At 42.0% G+C, this 20,600-nt stretch overlaps 2 protein-coding genes across 4 annotated transcripts in view; one reads left to right on the plus strand and one right to left on the minus strand.

Moving 5' to 3' along the window:
• LOC101848075 overlaps nt 1–3,447 on the plus strand; it is a gene marked incomplete in the record, with an annotated part of 72,142 nt that extends 68,695 nt beyond the window's left edge. Inside the window, 3 exon segments of the mRNA XM_005108656.3 lie at nt 161–260; nt 1,141–1,218; nt 2,896–3,447. Of these exon segments, the coding sequence (XP_005108713.2) occupies nt 161–260; nt 1,141–1,218; nt 2,896–3,208 (491 nt within the window).
• Nucleotides 3,448–8,242: 4,795 nt separating this feature from the next.
• On the minus strand, nt 8,243–20,261 carry LOC101848691 (toll-like receptor 4). Of its 3 annotated transcripts, none has more exons than XM_005108661.3 (3): nt 20,128–20,261; nt 15,635–15,735; nt 8,243–11,519 (listed from the first exon to the last, which is right to left on the minus strand). In XM_005108661.3, the coding sequence occupies exon 3, from the start codon at nt 11,505–11,507 to the stop codon at nt 8,403–8,405; it is 3,105 nt and encodes a 1,034-aa protein (XP_005108718.1). In that variant the 5' UTR covers nt 11,508–11,519; nt 15,635–15,735; nt 20,128–20,261; the 3' UTR covers nt 8,243–8,402. The 3 variants fall into 3 exon arrangements, with proteins under 3 accessions (XP_005108718.1, XP_005108717.1, XP_005108716.1); XM_005108660.3 differs by lacking the exon at nt 20,128–20,261 and adding an exon at nt 19,620–19,839; XM_005108659.3 differs by lacking the exon at nt 20,128–20,261 and adding an exon at nt 19,497–19,613.
• Nucleotides 20,262–20,600: the final 339 nt, after the last annotated feature.

Genomic DNA, 20,600 nt, shown 5'->3' on the forward strand with positions numbered 1-20,600 from the left:
AGTACTTTATAAACAGTGCAAAGTGCAAACACTTATCATTCTTCTTATTATTATTATTATTATTATTATTATTGTTGTTGTTATTATTATTCAATTATTATCATCATTATTAGCAACGTAAAATTTCCTTCAAGTACAAACTTTTCCCACTATTGTTCAGGTTCTCCAGTGGCCATGGACGTGATGAAGAACAGAGTGAGAAAGAGGAAGTATGCTCTGTACGGCAACACAGCTGTTCTCATGGATTCACCCGACTACAGGTACAGTGGTGATAAAACATGTTTTACGCCCACACGAACAGATTTGTCATTTAAGAGGTGGGCTGCTCTGGGGATGCCATCCTCAGCAGACAGACGACGGAGACACTCGATAAAGTAATAATATTATACAAGAAGCGAGGTCGTACTAACGTCTTCTGTATGCAGGGACGAAGAGCTCAACCACTTTACTCCAAATTTCTACCTGTACATTTTAATAATAAATTCCCAATCAATATTAACTGTCATCTGTTTTGTTGCAGATAGATGCTTTGTGGACTCAAGCGGATGATACAATTTTCATCGGGTATTTCTCTCTGTCTTCTGATACTTCATATTTCTCTTCGTCTAGGTTGGCCCTAACATGCAGGGTCGAAGCAACCCCCCTCCCAAATGTTTTGGATTTTGAAGACACGGGTGGAAAACACGTGCTATTCGGAACAAATAATGTAATCACCCATTGCTTATAACCTCGACTTATTAAAAGTTAATATATTTCTAGTCTCACTGTGCAGGTATTCTCAACTGTTAAAGACAGCTACAACGCGGAATTTGGAAACCTCGGAGATATCAGGAACGGAATTCATATTTTGAAAAAGGGCGCCACACTGGGGATACATTGGAAGCAGACTATCTGAAACAGATTGAAATTTAGATGTCTAAGAAAATATGGATACCGTCCGACATAGAAGCTTCTCACCAAAAGAGCCATCAGCTAACAATTTCAGCGTGTAGCCTACACGTATTGAGACCCCATAAGATCTGCAGTCAGTTTTGTTTTTATTTGGAGCGGGGGGGGGGGGGGGGGGGGGCGCTTTAATGGGTCCTAACAAAAATTACTTTTAATAACATCCCTTTGATCAATGTTAATGTCTTGTTTCAGAGTTCCTCTCGATGGTCACATCACACGGTGGTACTATTACTGCGAACGCCCAGGCCTCATCTACTTTTTCGTCACAAGGTATGTCTACATGTTCAACAGATATGTCGTAATTTGTTTGTCTACTTTTGAAAAACAAAAGTTCAGTTCACCAATTGGAAAAGGGTGTATTAATGTAGCCATTATTTCGAACGTCAAAATGCTTCACTCCTCCACATGAGGTTATTTGAATTTTTGCCGCTTACTCAAAAATGCGGATGCGCTTGATGCTATTTTCAAGGAGTAACGTATCTTGTAGAGTTTACATAGAGAGCGTGCAAAGTTTGTCACCAGAACAAATTTTGTTTGAGAACCGTAGCAAAACGTAGCGTCAATGGAGCATCTGGAAAGATTTTTTGTTTGCTTCGATTTGCGATTACACTTTATTTTTCTTAGGGAGTAAACCATTTTGTGTACTGTCTTGGATGGACCGCAGAGAGACCGCTCAAGCTTTATACCCAGGGCACATTGCAGAAAGTTTTGTCCTATCCCTATTTGGAATGGTCTGCCACATAAAAGAGTTTTTAAGTCACGATTGTTGTTTATGGAAAATGGAAGCCAACAGCCAATCAGAAGGCTGCTACATGTCCCATGACATATGTGAGGTCAGATCGTTCCTTTGAGATAAGAATGCCCAAGGGAGATATGAACTTCCGGGTATTATTTGATGAAGAAAAGCAGAGGAAATGATATATTGTGTATTTTCAAACCCTTGTTCCTTGCTCGGTTTTATGTGATCTGATCATGCAGATCTGGTAATTTTGATTAATGGGTATCTGTTCTGAGATATACAAAAGTCATTTCAGATCATTTAATTTTATGTTAATGGAGCATCACTCTTCCTCTACCTCTGTCTCTCACTGATAAAAATTAAACTCTCTCTCTCTCTCTCTCTTTCTCTCTCTCTCTCTCTCTCTCCCTCCCTCTCTCTCTCTCTCTCTCTCTCTCTCTCTCTCTCTCTCTCTCTCTCTCTCTCTCACACACACACACACACACACACACACACACACACACACACACTTAAAATTGTAACTTGATTTGCATTCCGCTTAGCGATTAATTACAGTTTTTCACTGAGAAATAAGTTAAATAACTACACGTATGTAACAAGCTGCAACCCGTATGTTCATGCTGGAGGTATAAAAGGATTGCACTTATTGCTATCTTGACTAGAGGTAGAGACTAGAGGCAAATTGTGGCCTGCCTTGACTCATCAGGGAAGAAAGATTAAAAACCAATTTCATGTACAGCAACAGTCGAACTTGACGTATATTTTTATTGAACATTTCAGCCGGATCAGAAGGTGGACTACATTATGCATCAAAGAACCTGTAGGCGTACATTAAAAAAAACAGCCTTGGTACTTATCAGTTCCCGAGCCGCCCCTGACCTTTCACGTAGTATTGTGTACTTACACACGACATAAAAGACTCAGGGGCGCCCGTTTGGTCATTTGGTCATCGGACCGATATCTGGTGAATCCAGATATTCTGCGGACAGGCTGAGGTTCTGCAGTTCATTTGCAATTTCACCAGTCGACTTTAAAATTTCATTCCATCTTTAAAAAAAAATATTGGTCAAAGCCTAAAAAGAATAGCATTTCACACACACACACACACACACACACACACACACACACACACACACACACACTCACACACACATACACACACTCACACATACACACACACACACATTTTTATTTTTGTGTCTGTTCAGGGGAGACAGAAGAACGAGGACGAGAAGGATGGTGGGTTATAATGCCGTGAACTGCACCGCCAGCTGGACCATGAGCTACGATGTACCCGCAGCGGAACAGCTGACTGTACAAAAGGGCGACCTGGTGGGGCTCTTCGTCACAGAGCCGTATCTCATCATGATCAGCTGGTGTGTGCATGCACAACACAAGATCTTGCAGCTGCCCCACACCGTGGCCACTGATATCGACAGCCTAAACCGGACCTTGAGCTTTAAGTATAGCGATCCCTACTGCATTGTCCCTTCTATAGCGTACAGAGTAGATCCTCTTTAGGACATCTGCCTTCTCGTGTGCCATATTAATGATGTTATTTTACGAAAATAGGCATACTTTCACTCTGAAAATCACAATGTATAGCATACACTTTGAGGCTGGGAATTATACAACTGTTTAAATCAAAACTTTGGCCTTCTGTCACCGTTCCTGGGTGGACAACATGTATTTGTTTTGTTATCTTTTAGCAGATGCAACACTTTTGGAGTTTACTTCAGTAAAATACCTTGAAAAAACGAGTGCTTTCAGAGGTCTTATTGTCTTTTATTCTTATTACAGTGGGGAGGGGGATCTAAAAAAAAACCTCAGCTGATGAATTCTGGGAGTCTTGCAGCCATAAATCATAATCCAATTTGATCAATGAAGGTGTATGTTTGTGTCAAATCGATATAACAGAATTGGCATATCGCATTTCTTATAGCCAATTTAGATATCACCAAATTCTGATATTTTCCCCTCTGAGATGAGCAAGAGCAATCTAATAATAGCCGTGAAGATGATATATTTCTAAATCAAAATAGATAGATATTATGTGACTATTTGATATGATATGTTAAAATGTACTCAGTAATATTTGCTGTGGCAATAGAAGTGCGCACACAAACACATTTCTAAAACTAATAGAATGCGTCACCATAAGTCAGTAAATGTATTTCTAAAAGTGCATTGATAGCAGTGAGCCTGGTGAAAACATGTTTTCGGGCTCTTTTAGGACGTAGCAGACACATAATATGAAGTCAAATCAGTAGCAGACCAAAAACAATGGTGAGGTTCATTTCGGTTCATCAAACATAGATCAAAAACGCCAATTCGCTTATCGCATAGTCAGCAGGTTATTGCCTGTAATTTCAGTTTCATATAAAGCAACCAGAATTGAAAAAATAACGATGTTAGGATTCTTAATTTTTAAGTGCCTCAAAATCAAAACAACGTCTTTAAGGACGCAGAATGACCAGAATGCTCAACCTCACGCGAGTTATAAAGAAGTATCCGATCTCAAAGCTTTAAGACATAAAATTTCATTCTTCCCAAACAGCAGCAAGTGGAGTCGGTAGCCTAATGGTTATGCTATCGGAATCGGAATCGTGAGATTGCGGGTTCGGGGGTTCGAGCGACGACGTTATTTCCCACTTGGCTCAGTCCTTTCGGAGATCGACGTTTAACTCGGAGGTCCCGCCTTATAAATACCCCAATAGTGTTCACAGATCGTTAAACATATACCATTTCACTATTTCACCACAACAGCAACGGGGTTGTCTCATTCGCTGACTTCTGCGCATACCTGCTGTTATCTGCGGTCGGTGGGCCTATCAGCAATTCGCTGCCTTAAAATTATTACGGTCTATTTGAAATTTTTGGCCATTTTGAGTTACTGTTTTGAGCCCCATCCATGCCACTGAGCTCGGGTAATTTCAGATAAAATAGATGATACTTTATTGTCCAGAAGGAAATTTTTCTTGGCTGTACAGAACCGTAATCACATATGCAGGTATGCATAAAAATTAAATTATATATATATATATTACTTTCATTAAAATTCAGAATGACAGTGATGCGTTCTATCTCCCCTCCTGTGTATAATAAAGACAAAATAACGCAGAACGCAAAAACCAAAGCCCAGGAAACCTAAGTGAACTTCTATTCGCAGATGACCAATGTCTTATTGATCCAAACCAACAAAGCCTCGAAAATCACACAACCGAACTGAACTACAGCTGCAAGAAATTTGACATGAAAATAGCACATCAAAAACAGAAATTATGAAAGTGAGCCGAAACCGTAGTCCCTGAACATTCATGTCAGTAGTAAACACTGAACAGGTGAAGGAGTTTAAATATCTATGGAGTGCGTTTTCTGAAAACGGGTCCAAAGACGGAGAAATAGAAAAGCAAACTCAAAAAGCCAACGCTGTCACCTACCAGCTCGCACCCCTCCTATCTCATCGATCATCTCTATGGACACAAAGAGACAGCTTATCACCTCAATATTCATACCAACAGTATGCTACCAGTGCCAGACCTGGACATAAGTAAAATCCATGAAAGCTAAATCCCTGCATGTGAAATGAAATGTCTACGCAAAACCCTTAACATCACAAGACGAGACATGCAGAGAAATGAAGAAGTAAGAGCAGCTGTCGGTATTGAGTCCTGCCTGCTTTACATAAAAAGATAGAGAATAAAATGGTTTGGCCACCTGTTACGTATGTTACCTGGCCAGCCAGCCTCGAGAGCATACAGCACCAAGCACTCCGGGCATAAAGGAAGAGGAAGGTCATGCAAAGGGAGGATTGGGGGCGTCAAGGAAACCCTGAGAAAACATAATATCACAATTGAAAGAGATGCGAAGCTGACCTACCATAGAAAACTGCATCTCCCCTCGACGTTTAACAGCAACAGAGGGTGAAAAAGTAAAAGTGAAAGTAGGCATATCAAGAAAAGTAAAACTGACAAAATTTATATATCACGTCAGATGCTTCGTTCAACCACATGCGAGAATGGAATTCCAAGGCGTTAAGAGTTATCTAGATACATACTCGAAACAGCAAAACACATTGATGTTTATTTTGACAGGACAGTAGCCTCCTACTAGATGGTAAAAAACTTCTTTAGGAAGCGCACTGCTCAGACCATACCTGTCAGGGCCAACGTAGACTTGATGGGCACATCAATCCAGCTGAAAGATATAATAATATGATGTCGATGACCCGAGTCCGAATGTCATAAGGGACGGTCTTGAACTAGGGTTGATTGGAGAGTTTTCAAGGCTCTCAACCTACTCGGATGTGGAGCTTCTTGATTAATTAACTTGACAGTGTTGAAAATTGACTGTGGTACTAAATCTAAACAAGTAGCAATAGAAAGTTGGGGATACTCGATAAGCCTTAATACGATAAGATTTGATATGATAATACTTTATTGTCCCAATGGGAAATGTTCTGTTGTGTACAGGAATGATAAAAACACAAGTATATATACACAGAATTTAACTCACGTACGTATATTCGTATTACTTTCATTTAAAGAATTTCAATTTCAAAATAAAGCTTAAAATAATACAGTATGTCATATCAGATGCATCTCTGTCAAACCCCATTCGTATATAAAAAAAATAAAAAAATAAATTTTAAAAAATATTTAAAAAATAAAATAATAATAACAATAACACTACTAATAACTATAATAATAATACAGCAACACACTGTCGATCATAGAATTGTAAAAGAAGTTGAAAATTTTAAAAACTTAATGTGATGACTTATATAAATGGAAATTATCTAGCGCATAAGATAGCTGTAGTATTTTAGAAGAGGTTCCCGGGGGCTCTCGTGGCCTAGAGGTTAAAGTGTTTGCCTCTCATTCAAAGGTCCCGGGTTCGAATCCGGGTAGCGACGGAAAATTTTTCTTCATTAAAATTGTCTTCTTTCACCTCCTTTCCTGCTTTCTAGCAATATTCTATCGTCTGCTTTCGTCTCCACTTTCTGCCCCCACCCCCTCACCTCCTTTGTACCCTCATCTGGGCTCCTGACTCTTTCTGCAGCCTTTCAACTGCTTCTCCTTTACTCCTTCTTACTACTGTTTGTAGTCACAGACCTGATCTTCTGGTAGGAAAGATCTACAGCCTTCTCGCTCAAGGGCTCAAAATCTCGGAGGTCCCGTGTGCAAGTTGCGCACGTTAAAAGTACCTTGGTGGTGTAAAATCAATAAGAGTGGGCTTCGGCCGCCACCAGGGCAAAATTCAAAATGTCCTACCAACTGAAAATGTTTGGTGTTTCCCATGCGTTCATATGACCCAGTTGAGAACGCCGTATAAAACTTACCGAAAAAAAGATGTTTTGCCTTGTACCATGCGACCTGTATTTTGTTTGTTAAATGAATTCACCCGAAACAAGTTATAGGCTACCTCTTTGGCTCACCCGCGTCACGATCTCACTCTCGCTATGACTCACGAAGAGTCAGTCAAGAAGCATCCGTCTAGGTGAACGGTCAGCCCTGTGCTGTCTTGTTTATACGGTCACAACGTTTTATTTCATACTAAAACTTCTCAATGTCCATAAAAAGAACATTTTTTATTTTATTTCTTATGTATAAAAGCATTAAAATATCAATCAAAGAATGTTCTTCTTAGGGAAATTGAGGAAGTTTTAATATTGATAATGTACCCCCCCCCCGCCCATTCTATTAAACGAACAAAAGAATAGAATTAATGCATTTTAACTCCATAGCCTCTGGTGAAGTCACAAGTATAGAAAACACCGGATGGTAGCAGACCGACTTTCTGGTCACACAAGATACTTGCCATGCTTGACTCCAACAGTATCATAAACCTTTTTCAATTCTTAATTGTTGCCCACACCACCCCACCCCACCCCTTTCGCCAAATTCATGACAAAATATTGAAATATCAACCAAAACTTGTTCACTTTCGCCAGACAGTGGTTGAAACACGATAAAATGATATTGATCTGTTTGATCTTCTCAGATCTTTGAATACGGGTCAAAACGTTAGATAACCAACAGAAATTAAAAGCCCATTCACAAAGGTCATTTCAAACTTACGTTCCGACATGTTTTCTTTGATGTAAGCAAAGAGCGGGTAAAAAATGAGAGGGGATTTACAGCATACACCTGGAAATTTAAAAGTTGGCATATTATTCCCTCAACACCACACTTTAACGTAGGCTACACCTAAGAAACACGATTCAAGAGACGGGGTGAGTAATTTTGGAGACACATGGAGCACGTGGAGACGTCTTAACAGCCGTGGGATGAACTCTACAAGGTTACAAGGAAAAAAACGAGCAATTTGTTGGCAAAGTTACCGTAAGTCATTCATTCTAGAGATCACATTCATGCCTCCAAAGAGCGGTTTTTAAAATAGGACCCAAAGAGAAAAACTTTTATATTACTGGTCCAGGCTTGTTTTTGGAAAAAAATATTTTGTTTGGTAGCCGACCTGCAGAAGTGCCACACAAAGTTTTGTGGGCATAGGTAAGGTAGATTAATAAATGAACGAACGAAAGTGAACAAGCTATAATTATTTAACCGTGTGGTAAATATTTAAGAAAAATCGACGACTTTGACAGTTACTCCTATTTAGTCAACAAATAAGGCACAATGTCTAGGAATTCATATCTAGAGATCGGATTTTGGCTCTCTGGGAGTGGAATCCAGTTGCTCTTGGAAAATTGTCCTCAGACTTCCAGTTCCAATCTTGGGAATAATTCAGGGTTATCTGTGTGTCCAATGAATCTGGAGAAGGTATCCCAAAAGACTTTCTTTACTTCTGGCTGGCTGTCAGGTGGAGGAAACTCGCTGTAAGCGTCTTGTCGCATCAACCGCAGAAGGTCACGTGACAACTGGGCGTCTTGCATCGGATCATACAAGAAGAGATGGAGAACCTGACGACGAGACGTGGCCTCCTCCATGAGCGCCATCTGCAGAGAATACTCAAACCACTCGTTGTCCCGGTAGCCTGCGGATAGGATAAGGACGGTGAAGGTGCTGCTCTGTACGGCGCTCACGATGTTGCAGGGGATGAAAGAGCCAGGTAGAAAATCTTTTGCCTCAATGCACACTTTATGCCCTCTGTCCTCAAGCTCACGGAAGCACTCGGTGACAATGAAACGCTCAATATCTTCCGAGTACACGAGATAGGCGTCAAATTTGTAGTTCACATTGTTTTCGCCTGGCTGTCGCATGCCGTAGTACCTGGCAAGGATGATATTTTTCCAGTAACACAACCGCCACCGGTTCCGGACCAGGAGGGCGGAAGTGATGATGACGAGAGCCACACCCACTGATGACGCACTCACGGACACAATGTAGGCGTAGGACACGCACGAACGTCGCAGCACCCGGAACCGGGTTTTGATATCGCCCATTGGGAAGATCCGTTGGTCTTTGTCGCGACACTGGAGGAAGTCTTGGTCCAAGATTCGGACCCGGGTGAAGGCGATCCAACTCAACACCTCCAACCCATTACATGTGCACGGCAATGGATTATTCTCAAGGGCCAGGGTCACCGTATGACTCATCGCTAACGTGTCAAGGTCATCACGGCTACGTTTACTTATCCAAGACACGGAGTTTCTTCGCAGGTCCAGGAAGCTGAGTGACGCCATGTGGGACAACTTGATGTCCAGAGCCTGCAGGTGATTGTCAGTAAGGACAATGACCCTGATCTTACTCATGTTTTGGAACACTTTATACGGGAGCCTGTAGATAGAGTTATGCGAGAGGTCCAGATAGGTGACTCTGTACGCACGGACGAACGTGTTCCCGACATAGTCCCTGGCAAGTGCATTGCCCAAATAGTTTCTTTGTGCACTCAAAACTTCCATCTGGTTCTGAGCTGGTAAAAAGCGCATACTGATTTCATCACATTTGTTGTCGGACAAATCAGCAACTACAGAAGTGGACGGAAGCTGCAAGGTACCCCAGGAGTTCAGGTAGCCATTTGAAAAATAGACCTGTTCCACGTGCAAAGATTTCAAACGTAGAATAGGATCACCAAATTTGAAGGCATTGTTGGCTCTGTATATCGGTAGACTACGTGGTGATTTGTTTGTCGTAGCTCGTGGTCTCAAGGGTAAGCCCATATGCATTAATCTGGACTCAGGGTGTGAGCTCATGTGACTAGGTCTCTGAGCCAAATGCCATATTTTGAGTGGATTCAAGATTGGGTCATATGGGCTCAGGGTCTGCGTAGTGTTCTGCTTGTGTATCTCACGAAGGCGAGGATCCGACGACACAAAATAATTCTGATCGCTTATGTCAAACTCCACCAACCCTCTCAGCTTTCCGCTATCCAACAAACTTCGAAGAATGTTCACACTGTGGAGTCGATTGCCCTTAAAGCTCAAGTACCTGAGGCTCTGGGGCAAATTTTCTACAAATCTAGGTTCAATGAAAAAGAGATGTAGTGTTTCCATTCTCAGAACTTCCAGTTTGGTCAAGCCCTGGAACAACCGAGACTCGTTGTATCCTATAGCGGGCATGCGATATCCTCCAAGCTCATGAAAGTTGTCAAAAAAAAGAGATTTCAAGGTTGAGTTATTCAAGTACGGGATTAAGTTTAATGCCTGGCGAATGGTGATGTCCGATGGCTTGGACAACACGAACTCCTCTAAATGCTTTAATGATCTCAAGGCCATGGTGTCTATGGAGCTCAGTTTACAATCAATTACAGCAAACTTTTTCAGATATATCAGATTTTCAAACATATCTGGTGTAATGGCTACCAAGTTGCAGAAACCGTTTTTGCCAACATACACAGTGTAGAGCTTAGAAAGGTTTCTAACTTCTGGTCCAAAGTGTAGTATTTTATTACCATCCACATACAGTTCTGAGAGATTGTGCAGAACTGACAAACTTTGACTTGGAACATTTTGTCCCCCGCTAGAGCCAGCGATATCCAGTTTGAAAAGCTGTCTGAGCGGTCGGAAGAGGTCAGAAGTCATTTTATAGGACGACAACCTGATGTTATGTGTGAGAAGAAGAATAGAGAGACGTTCAAGCGATCGGAAAGCACCAGTCTCGATGTGGCCTATTATACCGTAAGAAAGATCTAAAACTTCAAGGCTGTGCAAGCCAGCAAAGGTGAAATTCGTGATCCGTGAAACCTGAATGCGAGCAGCGAACAAATGTGTGAGGTTTGATAGGTTTTCAAAGGCGTAGTCTGTGATGTTCTCCACTTCATTAAAGGATATATCCAAAATTTTAACAGGACTCCAGAAGTTGGGCATTTCCATAGAAGCACTGTCTATGGATGACAAAAGATTGTTGGACATGTTCAAGGCCAGAAGATTTGGGTAGAGGGTGAGGTTTTGTGACATCAGTTGTTTGATCCTGTTGTTAGAAAAGTCAATGCTCTGAGACGTCGGAGGAAGCCAGTTAGGGACTCTGTGTAGAGACCATCTGGTATGCCTAAAATTGCAGTCCGCGAGAGTTGCCTTCCTTGATGCGTTGACGCAGACACAGGCCCCGCACCGAAAGCGATTCACAGGCGTGCCGTACTTGAGCAGTTCTGCCGGAGTCTCAACCAGAAGTTGTGACGGTTGAGGTGACGTTGAAACCACATCTGAGTCAAGTAGGTTAACGTCGCATCTTATGTCTCTCCCCGGAGATAGTGACTGGCTCCCGCATGATGGTACCAGATGCAGGTCTCTTCGCACCATAGCCGCTCGGGTCACGTTGGACTCGTTGACAGCAGTTTCTCCAAGGCAACAGTTACCAAGAGCAGCTAGGACTATCGTGAGCAGGACTGGCCCAGCAGAACCAAGTTGTGGAGTCATCATCGCCGGATGGAGCTGTAATGAGAGAACGATTTATATATCTATCTATCTATCTATTTATCTATATATCTATCTATCTGTCTGTCTATCTGTCTGTCTGTCTGTCTGTCTATCTGTCTGTCTGTCTGTCTGTCTGTCTGTCTGTCTGTCTGTCTGTCTGTCTGTCTGTCTGTCTAGAGTGGGGGCTCCAGTGGCTAAATGAGTAGTGGGTTCAGTCACAAATGTAATGTCATGCAAGTGTCGGTGACACGACAACCCTAGGAAAAAAACAGGTCGCTGCTCAGTGGCGACCAGCAATGGCATATTTATGGAATAGTTCTGTATTGGTGTATTTATGAATTTATGTATCATACATTTAGTTATGTATTGCCACTGTAACCCAAATTTCCCAACATAAGAATAAAAGATCAAACATACAAATAGGATAGAAAAGAAAACATTAGAGGAAGATCCCAAAAGTTATTATACTCCGATAAAAATGAAATGGACTGGCCACATGGGTAGAGTGAAAGACAACAAATAGTCAGGCATTTATTGGCTTGTCGATATGGCAAAGACATTAAAGGTTTTTATCTACTGAGTTTTGTCGCTGTGTGGAGTATTTCTGATATCTGGGGAGACAGTTATTACGTAGGTAACACGTAGGTCGATAAGTGCAGGGCAGGTAAAGATGTAGTGTGATACTGTTTCATGCTAGCGGTCCCACAGCCGGCAGTCAGGCGGAGTATCCTTGCGGATCCTATTTAGGTATGAATTCAGTGGGATGTGTTGTGTTCGCAGGCGAAAGATAGCGACTTGTTCTCTTCTACTCAGAGAATTCAGTGCATCTTTTGAGCTGGGAGCAGCAATGTGTTCAAATACAGTTCCTCCGCTCCATTTTACCCATTGCCCAATGCCCATCCATTCAGTCACTGTTACTTGCTTGGTGCTGCATTTGATGATGTTCTTGACGTGATGCTTGGTTTTGGGGTTGTGTTTGTGATGCTCCCTTTTTCGCAAGGGTGTCTGCTCTGTCATTTCCTGGGATGTTGCTGTGGCCAGGTATCCACTGTAAAGCCAGGTTGACAGCATAGGTCTGCGTGGAGGTGTTGATTGTTAGAGCCACAGATAGGCAGGCAGGGCTTTCCAAATTCATGTTTTCTAAAGCTTGGAGTATTGATTTTCCTTCTGTGAAGATTACCGTGTCCTTGGTTTTGTCTGAATATATAAAGAAACTCGTTGGTCACGTTGATGATTACAGCTCCAATGGCGATGGCCTCTGCCTCATAATTGGTACAATAAGTACCACAGGCATTAAATTGTTCTTCACATGTCTTGTCAGGATCATGTTCTATTCTTACTCTAAAGCCTGCATTAATAATTTCCAAGCTTACCCATCAGTGTAAATATGGATTGAATTACTAGGGTAGGAGTCAGTAGTTTTGAGAGCTGTGATCTTTAGTTCTACTGGGTCACATTCCCTTTTAACTGTCTCCTTTATGAGAAAAGTTTCGATGTCGGAGTTCTTGATATTGGTGTTTGGTGGAGGGGGGAGTTCTGGACTTAAGGGTTCCAGCATTTCTCTGTCACATGGAAGGTGGTGTTTTTCTTCTAGTTCGATGGCTGTGTCGATTATTGATCTTCGATGGATTTGTTTCCTTGGTCGTCTCTGTTCAATTATCATCCTGTTTGGGTGGTTTTTGTCTAGTCTCTTGTAGCGCTCATTCATCTCCACCACTGCTACCTCTCCGCAGGTCCAAGGGTTCCAGGTTCGTAAGGATTTGGCAAGCTGCGGTTGGGGTGGATCTCAAAGCTCCTGAGGTAAATCGTAAAGCTTGGTTCTAAATTTTATCGGGAGACTTCTGAGTTGGTTTGCTGCAGATTGTCTGAAGGGTTAAATCGTATTCCATGGCAGAATGTACATAGCCAACATATAGTTGTCTGAATGCATCCGTGTCTGCTCCCCATAAAGTGCTAGCCAGCCGTCTGAGAAGGTTAAAGTCTCTGTTGGCCTTTGTCTTCAGGTTCCAGATATGATTTTTGCATTAACACTGCTTGTTCAGCATGATCCCGAGGTAGGTCAAGTTTTCAACCTGCTTGAGTTTGGTTCCTGTAAGTGCAGGTGAGATGGTGAGACTTTGCTTTGCAATTTTGCGACTTTTTGTAAAGACGGTGTTAATTTAAATTGTCTTGGCACAAGTCGCTTGCAGCAATAGTTGTCGAATCTGTCTTTGTCCTCCTTTATAAGCCATGCACTGATGTCAGTTCATTTGCTTGAATAACAGATGGCTAGGTTGTCGGCATATGGGGCCTTTTCAGTATCTCAGGCAGAACGTTGATGAAGACAAAGAAGAGTGAGCTGCTCAGACAGGAACCCTGGGGTAGGCCCCCGCCGGTACAGCTTTGAATGACACATCAATGTTCATCCTGGTCTGGATTGCCCTGTCTGTAATGAGGGCCTTCACCCATCTGTAGAGTTTCCCATGGATTCCTTTATATGTCATCTTCCACAGGAGGCCTTTTCTTCATACCCTATCGCACGCTTGCTGGAGATTGACGAATACTTCTACTGTATGTTTCTTTTTCTGGAAGCCATCAATGACTTTCTGACAGAGATTGCAGAGCTGGTCGTCTATTCGCTGACCTGTACGAAATCCTGCTTGGTTGTCCAAAGCACAGGCTGTTTCCAACCACCAGTATAGGCGGTGATTGACCATCCTCTCTGCTAGTTTCCCAACGCACGAGGTGAGTGAAATGAGTCGATAGCTTTTCATTTCTTCAGCAGGTTTTTCTTTCTTGAGAATGAGTTTGATAATGGCATTTCTCCATGCTCTCTGGATGGTGTTTTCGCTCCACGTCTTGCTGATTAGTTGGAGAATAGTACCCTTACCAGCAGGACTGAAGATGACAAGCATCTTTTCTAATCCAGGGGATTTGCGAGGCTTCAGTTTCTTCATTGCCCTGTTGAGCTCAGTGGCGGCTGTGAAGCCATCTTCAAAGAGAGAGAGAGAGAGAGAGAGAGAGAGAGAGAGAGAGAGAGAGAGAGAGAGAGAGAGAGAGAGAGAGAGAGAGAGGGAGAGAGAGAGAGAGAGAGAGAGAGAGAGAGAGAGAGAGAAAGAGAGAGAGAGAGATACTTGCACTTCCTCTTTCAGTCTTGGTCAAACTAAGCTATTTACTAATAATGCAGTATGCTAAGTATTGATAAGATGACATATTTTACTGCTGTTTTTATTTCTGAGCACATGCAGCTGATCAGACGATTTACCTCATTGACAAATTGGAATCTAAATAGATGCCACGATGTTTAGCTTTTCTTGAAGAAGCAATTTCCTAATTATCAATTTTGATGTAACCAGTTTCAACCTCATTTATAGACTTTCCACTTCCAAAATGACTCCTGTTTTATTACCATTCAACATCTTTTTATTCATTTATTCATTCATTTGTTTATTTAGCTCGTCTAGTTTTCACTGAGACGATACTAATGTCAGAAAGATGGCCTACAAAAATGGTGAAATGGTGTGGGTTTAACGCCCCTTTCAATTATATTATGTTATTTAAGAGGTGGGACCTCCGAGGTTAACGTCCATCTCCGAAAAGACCGAGTCAAGTGGGAAATTCATGTAAAGTGCCTTTCCCAAGGACACAACGTCGGCCCGAGCTAAAGCTCGAACCCCCGAACCCGCAATCTCACGATTACGAGTCCAGCCTTACCACTAGGCTACCGACTCAACTAAAGGTGGCCTATTTCATGTAAGTTAGTGGACATTGCTGAACCGTGCATTTGGGTAATACCAGTAAGAACCTGCCCACCATAGCCCCTCGGCTTTGGGTTAGGTGGCCCCGAGACTTACTTGATTGTGATGGCTCATAAGTTCGCTTTTGCCCATGTTGAAACAGCAGAACTTCTTTCTTTTCCATGCCACAAAGCGGAATTACAAAGGTGAACTGAAAGCTTAGTATAAGCTTTTACAGAAATAGCAAAGCAATAAGTCACAAGAGGCCCTAGCAGAAGTTTTCTTCAGATGCAGAATCAAAAACAATTCTAACATGCCCAAGACCGGTTATCTTCAACAAAAACAATAAGGGGCTACTAAGTAGATTGTAATATAACATGATGAAACAACAAACACTGTACATGTCGGAATCACCTTGGCTCGGTCGGTGTCGGAGCTCAGCACAAAGAAAACATCATGAAAAAGCAGGAATCCTTTTGGAAGGTGGTACAGCCGTCAAGGGGTTTGTTTTTTTCCTAAGGAGAAAAGATCAGATTTTGTCAAAGCAGAACCAAACTATTTTATCAGCAAATATAGAATAAAGTCATAAGAGCATTTGACCGTGTTAGTCAATTTGACGTAATTTGTTGACTGTCCTTTAAACACCTATGGCAAAAAGAATGATCATGAGGTATGAATGAACAAATACAAGTCAATGGTCAACTTAGTTTGGATGTTATTGGGAAGTGGCTGGGGTACAAAATCCCTCGAAGGAGTCCAACGAGTCAGGTCAAAGCTGTAAAGTTAAAACGGGGTAGTGAACAGGGAGAGGGGGTGGGTAGGAACAGGAGACGGGTAGGTCAGACCAGACCAGACCATCAATGATATATTTATAGAGGCACCAGCCATCCATGTCCAGGTGCTGTTTTAGCCTCTAAGAGACGGGTAGGTGTGAATAGGAAGAATGCAAACTAATTCCAAAGCGAGTAGAAGACATTCGTATGTATGGGAAGGGGGGTAGATAGATAGATAGATAGATAGATAGATAGATAGATAGATAGATAGATAGATAGATAGATAGATAGATAGATAGATAGATAGATAGATAGATAGATAGATAGATAGATAGATAGATAGATAGATAGACGGACAGACAGGTAGAGAGAGAGAGGGATATAGATATGTATATTTATATGTATATATAATATATATATATATATATATATATATATATATATATATATATATATATATATATATATATATATAGAGAGAGAGAGAGAGAGAGACAATAGTACGGTTAAGAAGTATGAACGCGGCTGTGGAGAAAGGAGAGTGAGATGAGGGGGTGGGCAGGTCATGAAGTGGGGGTATTGAAAGAACTGTAGCGAGGCACTTGAATTAGTTTCCTGTTTATGCATAACACTTTAGAAGTATTTGCGCTGACCAAACAGGACGCAGAGCTGCAAGTCAATTATTTTTGCAAAGCGTACACCAATTGTTCCTCGGTATCTTTATTGTGATTTCCATTTTATCATTGACTACTCTCTATTACAACTTCTCTTCTAGGTGGGTGCTCTGGTGTTTTTCGCTCCTTCTTTCCTACCATACATCTAACGTTTTTATCTCCCCTTGCTTCTTTGTTTGAGTTGGTTACTCTCTTGTAGCACATCTAATTTTTGGCACTTGCGTGACATAATGTGTTGCAAGTGCCGTAAATCCTTGCTAAAACTAAACTAACTAAACCTGGATTTAGGGGATCTCGTGGCCTAGAGGTTAAGGTGTTCGCTTCTCATTCAAAGGTCCCGGGTTAGAATCCGGGTAGCGACGGAAAAAATATTTCTTCTCTAAAATTGTCCCCTTTCACCTCCTTTCCTGCTCTCTGGTAATGTTGTTTCTTCTGCTTTCGTGTCCACTTTCTTCCCCCACCCCCTCACCTCCGTTGCCCCCTCTTCTGGGCCCCTGAACAGCATTTCTACTGCTGCTCTCTAGCTCCTTTTTACTGCTGTCTTTCAGCCACACCCCTGATCTTATGGTAGGAAAGATCTACACCTAGCCTTCTCGGACAATGGCGAAAATTCTCGGAGGTCTGGTGTGCACGTTGCGCATGTCGAAAGTCTAAAATCGACAAGAGTAGGCTTCGGCCGCCACCAGGGGAAAATTCAAAATGGCCTACCAACTGAAAATGTTAAATGTGTTCCGAGCGCTCATATGACCTTCTGCAATTGCGGACGCCATAAAACACTTACAGAAAAAAAAGAAAAAGAAAAGAAAAACCCTGACTCTTCAGCGGCTGGTTGTTGTGAAGTGAGTGTAATCCCTGTCGAAAAGGGAGCGCGCTGACACAACAGGCGAGTCGACAATAGCAGCAGAGATACGTTGGCAACACTCACGCGACCGCAGCCTGCCAACACCCTACACGAAACTGAAGTGAGCACACTCGAACGACCTCTGAACACTTCCTCAACTTTACTTAGAGTTCACACCAACGGCGCTTTGATGGCGCTTTTTGACTTCTTCAACTTTACTTAAGAGTTCACACCAACGGCGCCATCAAAAGCGGCTGCAAAGCGTAACAAAGCTCGACTAAAGCGTCAGGGTCGTCATAGATCGTTGGAAAGCTTGGAGCAAAGCGGGACATTCGGCAAGAGCGCCCAAAACTTTTAAACTGTCTAAAAATTGCTTTACCGTTCCTCTTGTATCGATAGCTGTCGAGGGAAAGTCCAATGTTCTGTCAATGGCGGGGTGGGTGGCTTTTGTTGTTGATATGTTATTCTTTTGGATGACCTCTTTTTGTTTATCTTATAGGCCTACGCTCATACTGTGCTCCCCCCCCCCCTCTCAATCTCTCGCTCTCTCTCTCTCTCTCTCTCTCTCTCTCTCTTAATAATAATAATAATAATAATAATAATAATAATAATAATAATAATAATGATGATGATAATAATAATAATAATAATAATAATAATAATATTAATAATTTAAAAAAAATAATGGTTGCAAGGCAAGGACAAAAGTATCAATAATATATAAGTAAGCCTAATAAAGCAACAGCCGCAACAGCAAAAACACCTACACTTACGCCACAGACCAGGCTGGTATTAACTAAGCCTACACCTACAACGCAACGAGTTACATGATTTTCGTAAAGCTTTTTATTTTACTTCAATTCGCAATGCAATCTTGGCGTTACTAGATCTACATTTCACCGCAATATTCAGGGGAAAGCAGGCAACGGGGAGAGCGAAATAGTATCGCAGTATTATACTCCGGGCTGAGTCAAGTCAGAAAGTTCGAGACGGGGCGATGGAATCGTTACAATCATCATAACAACGAAATATTTTAATAAGAAAAAGCAACAGAGTTTTACAAAAGGATCCAAACACAAAAAAGTAGGTGAGATAAGGAAGAAAGATAAATGTTTGATCGAAAAAAAGAGCAAACCTCACCAAAGCACCCGCAAACCACCTGCACACAAGGCAGACGGTGGTGCTCGATTTTAATAACCTTCCCACTCGGGAATCGAACTCCCTTCTTCTGAGGTGAAGAGCATTAACATTACTTATGCCACAGGCACCAGTGTAGACTAATTGTTCACACGTGCACTTTTTTCCAAGCTCAAGAACAAAGAATTTAAGGGACTATGTAAGGGGACCCAGGTCACCTGTCTCTTTTCTGTGTCTACCACTACGACTGTGGAATAATGTACATCACACAACTCTTCTGTTATAACTGTTAGGTACGTATCGGGATTTAGACAGTACCTTTCTTCTACTCAGTAGTCACTTTTCGGTTACAATGTACTAGAAGACTATAATAAAACCAAAGAGCCTTTTCAGACGTGCGTTTCTTCACTCTCTCTATATCTGTTTGTACCCACAAACCGAACAATATTACAACGACCTTGTTTGTTGGAGTGGCCCTTGTACGTATGTATGTGTCCATACGTACGTGCCTGCGACGACCACTGCCGTCAGTACTCATACATTTACTACATCTAGGCTAACATCAACACCACCAATTCTCTTCACCCCCGCCCACATTCTTTTCCTTTCGGTACGTTCGCCGCCCCGCCACCATCACAACCATCACCACAGTCACCACCACCGCCACTACCATCATCACGACAACAACACCAACCATCACCACGAACCACATCCACCATAGACATGGACCCATAATTCCCGCCACGCCCGTGATAGCCGTTTCCACAAACCCACCCGCAGGGTCAGTGAAAAGGAATTGAAAGGTTTCTTAAAATAAATCATCCATTGTCTCATATTTGATATGTACTTACCTTATCTTAGTAAAACAGCAACAATGAAAATTGCAATAACACTGGCCGTTCGTTATCTAGGTGTCCAACACAAAACCACATATAGCGAACAAAGCTAACAAAACAGACGAAAGAATCACCAACCTTTTCTTTGGATCCGAAAATTTTCTAAATGAATAGACGTGGCGGACACAAATGTTTATCTAAGCAATACCAAAGAGACGGAGAGGGGTAGGGGAGGAGGAGGAGGTGGGCGAAGGAAGGCAAAGGAAAAACCACTTGGGCCTATTTTGTCCTCGTAAGAACGGTGATTCACAACGCACGATGTGAAAATACAAAAGCTCTCAGGACACACAGCTAAGCGAGAAACCGATTATCTCAAAGTCCGTTTAATGGCGAGCTGGTTTCATTTGTGTGGAGGCGGGGATCTTTGGGGGCCGGGGAAAAAGTTAGTCGAAGAACATGGAGCATATTTTATACTTTAAACGGCTAGCTTGAGCAAGCGAAAAAGCAAGCGCTGAAGTAATATTCCTCATGAAGCCATTTTGACTCCCAGAAAGAACCCCGTCAGACTTTGAGGAATCATGTGCTTGTTCGCTTGCTTTTTAGAGCGTGAAGCTTATTCTCTGTTCTTTCTTGGCCGGTCACTTACATCGACGGAGCCATTCTCTGACCGACAAACTGGTTCCTTGAAACAAGTTCCACACACGAAAACAGCCCCTTCTGTTTTTAAGCGATTAGAGGTAAATAACTCCACAATACTTTTGTATCATTTATTGCGTATGATAACACCGGACCTAACACGCATTGAGGTACCGGCAATTGACTTCGGCATTGGTTAAAAGCAAACAAAGAGTTGATCTTTTTCTTCCTATGACAATGTAGGCCTAGGGTCTAAGAGCACAACACCATAAGCATAGGCTACTGATAAATCGTGAGGACGACGATTTGCTGCGTTAACTTGTCTGAGCTCTACATGTGGTTCTGTTGTGGACACTTGGCCCTTGCAGATTTTACAGAAGTCTGGATGTCTTCGCATGATACTACTACTACTACTACTACTACTACTACTACTACTACTACTACTACTACTACTACTACTACTACTACTACTACTACTACTAC

Source organism: Aplysia californica, unplaced genomic scaffold (genome assembly GCF_000002075.1).
Source record: "Aplysia californica isolate F4 #8 unplaced genomic scaffold, AplCal3.0 scaffold00706, whole genome shotgun sequence".
In the NCBI taxonomy this organism is placed as follows: Eukaryota; Metazoa; Mollusca; class Gastropoda; order Aplysiida; family Aplysiidae; genus Aplysia; species Aplysia californica.

Coding starts and splice junctions, on each gene's coding strand:
- LOC101848691 (XM_005108661.3), bottom strand. CDS start 11,507: ATGATGACTCCACAACTTGGTTCTGCTGGGCCAGTCCTGCTCACGATA.